We start from the raw sequence: 12,938 nt of genomic DNA on the forward strand, positions 1-12,938 counted from the left end.
AAATAATAACAATTACAGGAACAGTCACCACTTATATTTGTACAGTTACCAGGAGCCAGCCTCCATTCCAGACACTTAACATGTTATTAATTTTTTTCATCTTCATGACCACCCTGGAAGACAGGCACGGTATCAACAGGGAAGGGGAAGGCTAACGAAGTCCTGAGTTGTTGACCCTCACCCTAACCCCAGTAACAGGCAGCAGTCTGGCACCAACAATTAAGCCCAGAGACGAAAGAAAGGAACTAGCGTCCATGAAGAATTTAAAGTGCCACGCACCTTACTCCTTTTCATTCCTATCAACTGAGAGGCTGTTTGGTGGGAAAAGTACATGAACTTGGGTACTGGAGACCTTGGTCAAAATCCTGTCTCATGCCTACCTCTTAACTTCCGCTCTGCCCTTTCTTGATTCCAGTCCCTGCCTGCCTAACAGCAATTACATTCCTGCTGCTACTCCGTTTCAATACTAGGCCATCAGATTGTAAATCCTTCTTGGGTGCCTACTGTTCTGACCCCGTCAATCCTATGGTAATACAGAAGATAAACCCAACATTTCCATACCATTTCTTCAGTGATTCATGTCCGTATCTTCTTTAGGTCAAGACTTTTAGCTGGAAAAAGAAATATCTTTACCTCCAAATTCTTCATTTTTCAATTCGTGGCTCCTAAGTCCTGGAGGTGTTTTTCAGATTTCTTCTGTTGCATCACTCAGTCCTAGGTTAATAGACAAAAGTGAGTACTGAACAAAGTTTTGAAATGCCTTAGGAGACTTTTTCACATTTCCATGCATATCCCCGAAAGATGGCACCACACACATGCTAGGACATCATTCATTATGTGGAAGTCACTCTTGGGGGGTATTTCTTTTCCCCTTCTCATCACTATATTTCATGCCATAAAATATTCCAAGAAGATGATATAGTCCCTGCCCTGAAAGCAGCTTACAATCTAGTTGGCGAGATCACACCACCACAAATCAAAGTTTATAGCTATGAAATTAAAAAACATTGCAGAATTCGCCACAAGTGAATGAAGCCAATGAATTGCAGTGGTTAAATACTGTAGAAATGTAAAACAGGACCATAAAACTCTTGGACACTAACAGGTTAAGTTTCATGACTATTTATTTTCTCAGTGGGTTTTCAATAAATATTTATGGAATGACTAGCAGGACAGGAAGAAAGCAGGCATTCAATATGAAGCAGGGGATCTCACAATGGAGAGACAAGAAAGCACACATCACTTCTTGCATGTGGGAAAGGAAAGCAAATATGCCAAATATACCGAGAACTCTGGCAAAGGTGAGGCAAAACGAAGAACTCCAAGGGTTCTAACAGTCTTATCTGATAGAAAGCAACACATCGACTCCTTTAAACAAAGAATTAAGTTAAAAACACGTATAACCACCCTAGTCTATATTTCCATCCTACCAGCCTCATCACTCACAAGTTTAATTCCTTGGTTTTCTCTGAGCACACTGCTCTTTCATGTTTTCAACCCTTTGTACATGGAATTCCTCTGCCACCTCAAAGCCCACAACTCTTGTCTTCAGTCGGCCATAACCTTCTTTCAGGTACTGGGAAAGGTACATGAACTTGGGTATTGGAGACCGTGGTCAAGATCCTATCCCATGCCTACCTCTTAACACACTGTTAAGAGCCTTCCCCTTCTCTTCCGGGAAGCAAATCACTCCATCTTCTGTGCCCCTTCATCCTGTTTATTCCTCTTTTAAGATACTTACCACATGTTACTGTGATTTACCTGCTTTACGTACCTGAATTCATTAGCTTGAATGATTTACAAGGGTAGATTCTATAGGTCTAATATTTTTCTATGTATGGCCCTGGCATGCAACACACAACAGGCATTCAATTCAAGGTTTGCTGAATGAATTTATTGCATGTTTCCTTATACAAGCACCACTCAACAACATAATGAATTCAGTAAGCTTTACAGAATTTGTAGAATTCTCACCACTGGTCTTTTCTTGTGCTGACCCTTGCTAACATCAAGGGTTTAATAGGGGGTTTAATTAATGAAACCCAGGTAAACATCTTTTTAATGATTAACCATAATTCCAAGAAAATCTCAAGTACTTGAGAAATGTATGAATAACATGTACTCTTGAGTTGTTTTTCTCAAATATTTATTAGTCAAATTTCTCACAGGAGCTAGACAATAGTCCATTCAAGGCTGGAGTATCTATGCTGCTGAAGAAAAATCCCCATGCTCTGGCTATCAGAAGCACAGGTGACAAGACTGACATTGTTTCAGAGGTTAAGAAATTAAATGTAATTTCTTCTAGGGGGACAAAAGATTTTCCTTAAGAAACAACTTTTAGGCTGACTAGTTATGTAAAATGTAGTACTGCAGAATTTTCATCTAGACAAATGTAAACAGTTTATTACCAGTTCCTAACTTCACCACAGAAAAACCTTAAAATCATTTTTATGGAATGTCTGATTCTCAGTGGCATTTTCAGATGGCGAGTAGTTGAGTTTGAAGACAGAAAGCTGGGGCCAGAATATGGAAAGCTATGAATGCCAACCTAAGGGATTTGAACTTGTATCGAGTATTCAGTGGGAGCCACCGGAAATATTTCAGCAGAATGGAAGAGGGACCTAGTTCTCGTTCTTGCGGCACTGATGTGAGGAATGGCTTAAAGTTGGGGGAAATGAGGTGGGGGGTGTGAGGTAAGAGTTTTTTACTAGAGTGATGACCATGCATATATTTATAAATAGATGGAACTAACATTCAAAGTAGAATTGACAGGACCCAATAAGAGGCTAGATATGAAGAATAAAGAGTGTCAAGTTGCTAACCACTGAGGTTTATGGTTGGCAAGTCCCTGGCTGGAATAGGAGAAGGCAGCCACCACTGAGAAAAAGCTTACCATGGGAGAGAGGTGTGAGACAGAGCCAAAATTAGCACTCTGATCTCCTGATCCCCCAATTTTCTTTTCACTATAGCTATTGCCTCATCTGGAATTTAAGCTGGTCTGAAAGACCATAAGCCTCAGCATGCAACTTGATATGGCATAACAAAACCTTAGTTAAATTACTTCGAGGGTATTTTTTTTTTCTTAGACCTTGGTATAATTCTAGCTGTTGTGCCAACTAGCTTTGATCTTGGGCAAATAATTTTTATTCAATTTATTTCTTTTGTTAAATTTGCACAAACATATTTCTTATCTCCAAAAACAAATTTCTTTGAGAGTGGTGACATGGATAATAATATTCATCTTTTGCCATTGATTGTTTATAATACCCAAGAAGTTCCTCTGTAAAACGGTGTCAAATTAATGAATATAAATAGCAAGAACCACCTGTTAGAAACAAAATGTTGTTAAAAACACAAACAGAACCTGAACTGTTTACATTAATTTAGGCTCCCAGGGAAGCTTTCCTGCCTTTTATTAGTCCTATGACTCCTTAGGAACATGGTCTAACATTCATAAGTACCCGAGAGCCAAAGCCACATTGTACTTTAATACGAAAGAACAACATGTCCATTTCACAGGAGAGCTTTTCCCCAGGCTTTTCACCATCCTTCCTCCCAGCTTTTATGTGGCAGCAATAAAGGGCAAAGGAGACCCTGAGAAACACCCTTCAGTTTTAAGTTAACACAAAGCATGGCTTGGTTTGGTTTCTGTTCTTCACTGCAGAGAAATGCTGTACATTACATACTTACATTTTAGGCTTCCTCACCTTCCTGTGATTGATATTACCAGTATTCAGTCCTTAGTCCTGTGCAAACTACTTACAACACTTACAGGCAGCCCACAGAGAAAGGTTTTTGGACTTGTAAGATCCTCCCTTTACAGCATTCAGCTTCACTATAAACTAGAAGTTCTTGCTCCAGGAACTCTGGCCAGCATACCCCCTGTCTGGGCACCCTTAGGTTATTGGCTCCAGCGTAGGTGGGTAGGAGAGCTAAACCAACAGAAGAAAAGCAAAACTGAGAATGGATGAGAGGAGAGGTCATAAGGACAAGGGAGTATAATCCGTGACTAATAAACACTGAGATGCCTCTTCTATGTGGTTTGCAAAATGTCTTTGGAGGCAATTCCAAAAGAAAAGTTTCAAAAATGTTCTAAGTAATACTAAAGTCCCTACAGTAAGTACGTGGCTTCCCAAGAGTATGATTTTAAAAGACAGTAATCATTTGATTCTATGAGTTATGATAGATTAAAAAAACAGGTTTCATTTTTAATACAAAAAAGGACTGCTGAAGAGATGGCTATAACCCATAGAATACGAGGAAATTTGTAGGGATGTGTAGGTGGGATGGAAACATTTTTAATTTTACAGTCTAAGGACCAAATTCAGCAAAGTACCAAATTAGGTACTTCTACATCAGTCACTATTAAAAACTTTGAGGCTGCAGGACACTTCATGACAAAAGATTAAAAAAAAAAAAACAAAAAAACTGCAAACGAATAGCACATGTAATTTCACAGCAAGCCTGCCTTATGGAATATATCAGTATTTCGGTGAAACAGGATGAATGGCCTACCTTAATTTTATATACAGAAGCAGCATAGTATGAGAGTAACAAATTTTTGTAGTTCAAGAGACCTAGTTAACATCCCTCTGGTTTCAACCTTTTACAGCTGAATAACCCTCTGCAAGTCACTTAACTTCTCTGAGACTCAGTTTCCTTACCTGTAAAATGCCTAGTGAAGTGCCTGGAAAACAGAAGATATTCAATAGATAGCAGTTCCTCCATACGGTGTTTTCTTCTTTTCAAACTAAGGGTCACAACCCATTAGTAGATTATGAAATCAATATAGTAGGTTGCAACCGGCAGTATTTTAAAAACTGAAATAAAAAACATCAGAGTACACTACACATAATGGTATTCGCCATTATACATATTCTGAGTTTTGATATAAATGCATTTTTTACTGTGGGTTACAACCACAAAGTTTCAAAGTCTCTGCTCTACAGAGAAATTCTCAGATTACTGTATCAGAAAGAGTTTAGAAAAACAAAAGAGATCTTTAGAAGCACTGACTTTATTCAAATGAACCTCTACCTTCCCCCCCTCTATTCTGAACTTTTCACCCCTGTGATTTAATTTGATAACTGGAAGTTTGTACCTCTGTAAATTTTAAGAACTTAAAGTGACCCTTATCTTCTAACTTCAATCTAGTAAAAATAAGACATGAATCACAGAGAAGATAAATTTAATCTGATACCCTAGGGCATTAAATTCAGTTTAAGATTGGTTTCTCTGTCATATTAACTAATTCATATCTCTAAACACTTTACAGTTTATAGGTATATAATTTATAGTTGATTAAACACTTCTAGAAATTTCTATAAAAAGTTAGCTATTAGATTCTATTATCGGGAAATTAGATACAATTTCTGAGTGATTTTAAATTAAAACTTTTTAAAAGGACTGCAATTTGCCTGAGCATGAAGACTGCTGCAGTAATATTCCAATCCTGATGAGTAGTAAAAATCAAACTCCTATATGGGCACATACAGTGGTATCCCAAACTGGGTGATGAAAAATGCAAGATCCTCAAACAAAATGTAAGCTTCAATTACAATAGGCCTCCTCTCTCCTCCAGTTTCTGTGTAAAACTAGCCTGACAGGGTAATGAGTCCCTAGTACCATTATGATGGTGGGCTAAGGGTAAGGGGCACCTGGGTGGCACAGTCGGTTAAGCGTCCAACTCTTGGTCTCACGACTCAGGGTTGTGAGACTGAGCCCCCACATCAGGCTCTACGCTCAGTGTGGAGTCTGCTTAAGACTCCCTCTGCCCCTCTCGCTCATGCTTTCTCTTTCTAAAATAAATAAATCAACCTTTAAAAAAAAAAAATGGTGGGCTAAAAAGTGTAGCCAATTGTGGGTTGGCAGAGTGGGAATGATATGGAGCAATGAAGACTGGGCCACGTTGAAGGTGAGAATACTTGGAAATTACAGAATTCAATGATACAGCTGAATCTTGATGTAACTATACCTTAAATTTATAATTTTAGCTGACCAGGCCAGATTGGCTGCCCACTGTCAGAGTTACCTAGGGGACTGAAGTTTAGCAATCTTGTTTTAAATAAGCACCTTGGATGAGTCCTCGTTCTAGTTTGAATACCCTGTGTTAAAGGACAGCAAAGATCAGAAATTATTTAAAAAGGTGGAGTTCCAAAATAATTATCCTAACCTTACAGGTAACCAATATCAAATACTGCATCAGAATCTGACACTTATTCAAAGCACTTCCTTTTTGGCATCACACTGAAGATACAAGTCAGCAGATAGCAATACTTGATATTTTCCAGTTATTTAATGCCAGTAAGAAATGGTGCTTTCTCTTCATTAGACTTCATTGGTGAGAGCCAAAAAAGTGTGAGAGAAAGGTCTATCTATATTAGACAAAGAAGTAAAAGGTAGCAAGCAAACAATAAAAATTAAGAGTAAACTCAATGAGAGAGAAGTGATAAACCATTCAACGACGTGAGGAATCTGTTTGGCTCCTGAGCTCACACATTTTGTGGTAAAGGTGCCTATTTCTCTGCTCTCAGAAAACGGTAAAGATTAAGGCAAAAGGTGGCTCCTTCCTATTTCAGATGAACTGGGGGTACAGGATGAGGCTACCTGTTTTGGCTATTTGAGATAGACACTGGATTGGGCTGGGCCATGCTTGCTATCAATGTCAAGTGTTGGGGTTAGCACCACAAATCCTTCATCAGGATCAGTCTTGGCACCAGGCTTTGTGTATCATCTTCAATGTGAGAAAAGACGAGCAAGAATGTTTCTTAGGAAGAAGTAACAGCTGTGAAAAGTAAAGCAAAGCACAGAGACAGCAAAGCCCGGGGAAAGGATGGTAGTAACAGAAGTGAGGTAGAAAGCTAGTTCTTAGCTCCCCAAAAGGCCAGCTGAAAAGACTTAGGGTCAGATTCCCTGTGTGGCCCATACATCAGTCTCTTGAAATTTTAAGATGCCCTAAGAAATGATCTGGTGTCCCCCTGTCTTTTATTTTTTACCTCACACTAACAATGTTGGAAATATTTGGAGCTTTCTCTTCCTTTCTCTCTTTAACCTAGAGGTTACAGGAAAGGATGAACAGCGATGGGAGACAATACAAGAAAACAGATTATGAGAAAAGTCCTCATTACACATGGGTAGAATTCACCCCACAAGTCAAAGAACTTTGCAGAATTACAAGGCAGGGAAGGCAGAGGGCACTAGATCTGAGGTGTTAAGAGACAGGCTGACAGACCAAGCTTAGTGACTGGCTTAATAGTCCCCTATCACTTGAGATTCTGTGTTCTTTATTTAAAGAGACAGAAGAAAGAGTTCAGAGAAGAAGCCAGTGTCACAAATTAAAGTATCTCAAAGAGAAGTTGCACCTCTCTTTCCATTTTCTTACGCAATTAGTGTCGTTCACCAGAAAATACAGATGGACCAAACTGTAATAGGGTTCACCAAATGGACTCCATTATGTGTAGTTCACCTGCGCCCCTTACTAGATCCTGATTTCCTTATTTGATAAGAAAGGCTCCTGAACTCCCCATTCTTTTCTTTGTTAACAGGCCTAAATAACCTCCTATATTTAGGAGATAAATAAGCATATTTAGAATACACTTAGCCTTAGGGTCTCCAAGTCAGGGTTATGGAATAGACTAGTCTTCCATAATCCATCATGTCCATACATCTCCAGTCCTTATCAAAGTTATAAATTCATTTTTCACATTTCCAGGCAAAAAAATCTGCTCCTTGGCAGTCTTTAAACTTTACCTGACAACATTACACACCCTCAGCCCAGGCTCCTCAATCTCTAACATCTCCACTAACACTCCAGCAAACAAAAAGATATATCTACTTATCACAGTTCAATCCCATTTGAGCATCTACAGCCACTATCTTGATATAATCATGTTCCAAAAGCTGACTGAGTGTCCAACAGTAGCAAAGGTCCTCGTTAGGATAGACATATTGGTGCCAATAATACTGAAGTTTGGTTTTTAACTGCATTTTTTGTCAGTTTGGCTGGGAAGATCTGGACAGCTGGAAGTGAGCTTCTCCATCATTTTCTGCTTCTTCCTTTGTATCAATTTTCCACCTGTGAAGCCCAACACCCCACCACCAAGTGCAGCTGCAATTCCTGCCACTTTGAAGCCTGCAAGGAGGCCAATCGGACCCCCCACCACTCCTCCGATGAGTGCACCTGCCACAGGCAGAGCTGCCAGCTTGTATTTTGCAGCCTGTTAAAAAAAAAAAAATTCAATTTAGAAATTGAGTTGAGAATATCTGCCTGTGGTGATGTGCATTTTCCTCTCATTACTCCTGGCAATGCTTCTTTAACTCTTGGTACATAATTAACCTTAGAAATTGGGGGGTGGGGGGGAGTATTCCACAGGTACTACAATGGCTCCTCCCCATCTCAGAACTTGGAGAAATGAGCTACAAGAAGTGGACTACTACAAATTGATTTTACTTGCAAAACAATCAATCCACTGACTATATAGCAAACTTATTTAAACAGTTTCAGCTGCTATAGATACCCCCAAAGCTTTTATGTTGCATAGAGATTATCCTGTGCTGTATACCTAGGGTTAAAAGCAATATTCTATGGGAAAGAGATGTTAAGATGATTACATCTTAACATCCTTACACTCTTGCCCCTGCTGGATTCTGGCAACCCTCTCTACTTCACTCCCTGAACCTCTGCAAATATTCCCTTATGACACCAAAATGCCTTATAGCGGGGCTTTGGTATATTCCCTAAAAAAATTTCTTGCCCAACAGAATGAATCTTAGAGTAGAATATTACAACAGTCACTGATTTCTTGCACTACTATGTGTCAGTTTGTTCCTTATTTCCTTAATTGCTGGTTCCTTCCACATTAAAGAGAGCAGATCAATTGGGTTAATACTAGAGATTCCTGGGAGCCAGAGTACCATTGATTTGTCAGCAGGAGCAGAATCTTACCTTCCCCAAGTTTTTGGTTCCCTCTTCAACATTCACAGCAGCTCTGTTGACATGGTCTTCAATGCTGTCAATCTTCTCCTGCTGAGACTAGATGCAAAGGAATTATGAGTGAGCGGTCCTGCTGGGGAACAGCACTCAGCCAATACACACTATTTTAATTCCTGTAATCAGGATCCCATGTACTGCAGCCTTGCAGTCTGAATAGTGGTTCATTAATAGCGTCTGATAAACTATGTCGAAAGTACAAATTCACTTGTATAAAGAAAAAAAAGAGTGACTTAATTATTAGATAATAAAAGGGTGGCACCTTTATAGGAAAAAGCATCTCACACTAAAATTCATTCAAACATACAAACATATTATTCTCCAAATGAATCTCCTTTGTAAGAGAAGAAAAATCCAAATAAGCATTTACATGTCGTGGTGAGGTTGATGATAAAAAACAAAAACAAAATCAAACATAAAAACCTCTTTAACTGGGGTGCCTGGGTGGCTCAGTCGTTAAGCGTCTGCCTTCGGCTCAGGTCACGATCCCAGGGTCCTGGGATCGAGCCCCACATCGGGATCCCTGCTCAGCGGGAAGCCTGCTTCTCCCTCTCCCACTCCCCCTGCTTGTGTTCTCTCTCTCGCTCTCTCTGTCAAATAAATAAATAAAATCTTTTAAAAAAAAACAAGAACAAAAACCTCTTTAACTTATCTTTGAAGATTCAAAGACTTAAAACACGTAAATTTGCCGTAGAAGTAAAATGCCCTTGGATCCATAAATATAAATGATTACATTTTAAAAATGAGAATACAATACATTTTAAAAATGAGATCGGTCATGAAAACTTCACTTGTGATATGAGGTAGGGAGCAGTGAATGCATTTACTGTCCTGAGTTTCACACCTGTACACTTTAATACATTTTAAAATCATTACAAGTTAAAATGTTTCAGATCAAAGATATTAATAAAGCATTCTACAAAAAACGGCAACACCTGCACTGACACAACAGAACCTGTGACTCATGGAACCTCTGGGTAGAAGGAATGATCTTCCCCTCAGAGGTGTGAAGCCCCACTACATTTCTCACTAGTGGTTACTGAGCCTCAGCTCAAACACCTCCAATGATGGGAATTCATTACTTGCCACAGGAACACATTCCCATTTTAAATAAAATTTAGACAGAATTTACATACAATAATATGCACCCATTTTAAGGGTACAGAATGATGAATTCTGACAAATGTATAAAACTCAAGTAACCCCATCACATCAATATACAGACTAGGGTTTCTTTGTTTGTTTTTAAAGATTCATTTATTTATTTTAGAGAGAAAGAGAAAAAGAGAGAGTGCATGTGCATGTGGTGGGGAGGGGGAGAGGGACAGGAAGGAGAGAGTCTTAAGCAGACTCCATGCTGAGTGCAGAGCCCAACATGGGGCTCGAGTCCATGATCCTGAGATCATGACCTGAGCCAAAAACCAGAGTTGGACACTTAACCGACTGAGCCACCCAGGCGCCCCTAGGTTTTTCTTTTTTTTTTTTTAATTCACAGAAAAAAGGAAAGAATCCCTCTTTGATCCCAGCTAAATCCCACTTCTACAATGACTGTGAAATAATTCAACTTGAATCCTGAAGCATCTGATTGCCCTCTTAACTTACACTGAATCAGATATAACACTCTTCTAACTCCAACCATCATTCAAGAACATGAAACACAACACAGCTAATTTTTTCCCCACAGTTGCTTCCTTGAGCATTATTGACATTCCTTCCCTTCTCATACACCAAGTATGTACCTTTTCCCTGGTAGACCTTTCATGGTATCCCTTCATTCCTGTATTCTCCACTGCTATCTTGACATCTCTAACACAACCCCTAAAAAAATCCTTTATCAGTTTTCCTTTTAACATTTCCATCCAAGACAACAGTGATTCTCACATGTGAGTGTGCACCAGAATCGCCCAGAAGACTTATTAAAGCACAGACTGCTGGGTCCCACCTCCAGAGTTTCTGATTCCATAGAACTTCAGGTGAAGCCTGAGAATTTGCATGTCTTATGAGTTCCCAGGTGATGCTGCAAGACCATGATCCTCACACTTTAAAAACCGCTAATATATGTACACAACTGGATTAAGGGCATAACCTTCTTGGCCAGATGTCCTGTGTTCAAATCCCAGCACTGTGTGCCCTTGGACAAATTACTCAAGCTCTCCAGGTGTCAATACTCTCACCTCTCAAGTGAGGATGATGATATACCTCATAGAGTTGAAGTGAGGATAAAATGAGATAGGGTCTGTAGAATGTGAGGAGAAAAAGTCATCCTGATCTTCTCAAAAATCTTTCTTTTCTAAGAAGTGTACTAACGTTTTCCAATGAGGCTTGAAAATTCTTGGCATTAGATCTCTTCTAGCCGTTCATTCACTTTTTATTTTCCTCAGACAATAAATTTTTTTAATGTTAGCTTTCTTCTTCCAACCCACAGAAGCATTAAGTGCCAACACAAGCAACATCCAACCTGTTGGGATTTCTCACACTGAATTTCCATCATTGTTTCTATTTGGGACATCCCTAACACTTTCCACTCTTGCCTGAAAGTCTGTATTCACAGATAAATCACAGGTGTGATCACCAACCTCCACATCTTGATGAGCTGAGGGGTAGAGGGAAAATAGCCAATAGTCTCCTTTTTCTCAGGCCCCAAATAATTTTCCTATACCTACCAACCTCCCTTTTTTGCTTCTGATTTGCTTATGTTTGCTTTCATCTGCCTGGGCCTCCCACACTTGATAATCTTCAAACTCCCTTTTTGACATTTTAGACTTTGGCCCCTCATATATGTTCTCAGCACCCCTTTAATAGGGAGTTAACCCATATATGAAAGATACTAGTGTTTCCCTAAAGTAATATACTCTTCCCTTAGTACCTTAGTAAAAGAAAAAAGAATTCTCAAAAGACTAAGAATATGTCTATGGATTTCATTTTAAAAAATAGTGAATTAGGTCCCCTTAATATTCTTTCTGAAAAAATAACTGAATCTTAATAAGCAGTTATAGAAGCATCTAAGATTCTGGGAAAAAATGTGATTTATTGAGTTAATGTTGGTCAAGCAGAATGCAATTTGGGCATTTAAGTCAAAACTAATGAACTGTTTTTCCCTTGAATGCTTGTTGTGGAGACTTGTATACCCAGCATCCTCTATATCAAGCAACAGTAATACTTTCAACAAATCCATCCCCAAATCTATTTACATCAATAAAAACGCTCTCCCTTGGGGAGTCCTGCTAGTAGTTGCATAGTTTTACTAATGTGCTAAAAGCTACAGGTTTCTTTAAGAAGTTATTGCCAAAAGTGGTTATTTTCCTTTATTCCTGACTCTCAATTACAGCCATTTTTCAAGGCTAGCTCTAGTCTTAGATCTTGGCCAATGCAGGTTAACACTGGGCTATCCTGGTTCTGAAGTCTAAAAGTACCTAATCTATAATTCTTAATCATAGGCAATAAATAATACATACAGGAAAGCCCAGAAACATACAAGCACTACCATATATAGAGTCCAGGATGATACTGGCCTAGAGTAGGCAATAAACAGAGTAGGTAAGTAGGATGTTGATATCACAGGATTCAGCAATAGGAGGGGACTGTAGGGACTATAGTACTAGTACAAGTCTAAAAGTAACAGTGGTAGAACTCTAAGCAAGGAGCCAAAGAGGGAATCCTATAAGGGAGGGACAAAGACAGGAATGCAGTTGGAGTCAGTGGAAGGAAAGGGGATGGGAAGTAACAGACATTATCTCATTTAGTCCTCCCATCAATTTTACAAAGTTCATTGCCGTCCAACAACAACCTTAAGGTCAAGTGGGTAATAAACCCAATTGATCTGATCTGATCGAATCCACTACAACCCAGTTTTTATGCCTAGGGAATAAGGTAGAAGGTAGAGGCAAAATTGGACCAGCAGCAAGGGTGACATGCCACTGAGTGACAGGTCCAGAGTTCTTTAAATTCC

The 12,938-nt window shown here is 39.2% G+C and overlaps 1 protein-coding gene across 1 annotated transcript in view; it reads right to left on the minus strand.

The window, feature by feature from the left end:
* Positions 1-1,872: 1,872 nt before the first annotated feature.
* The window catches only part of STX17 (syntaxin 17), a 65,334-nt gene continuing 54,268 nt past the window's right edge, over positions 1,873-12,938 (minus strand). The window contains exons 7-8 of the mRNA XM_025888597.2: positions 8,945-9,031; positions 1,873-8,216 (exon numbers count right to left, since the gene is read on the minus strand). Of these exons, the coding sequence (XP_025744382.1) occupies positions 7,977-8,216; positions 8,945-9,031 (327 nt within the window). The 3' untranslated portion in view covers positions 1,873-7,976. The remainder of the gene's footprint in view (positions 8,217-8,944; positions 9,032-12,938) is intronic.

Source organism: Callorhinus ursinus, unplaced genomic scaffold (assembly GCF_003265705.2).
Source record: "Callorhinus ursinus isolate GAN/ISIS: 27379988/994484 unplaced genomic scaffold, GSC_fseal_2.0 scaffold24, whole genome shotgun sequence".
Classification (NCBI taxonomy): domain Eukaryota; kingdom Metazoa; phylum Chordata; class Mammalia; order Carnivora; family Otariidae; genus Callorhinus; species Callorhinus ursinus.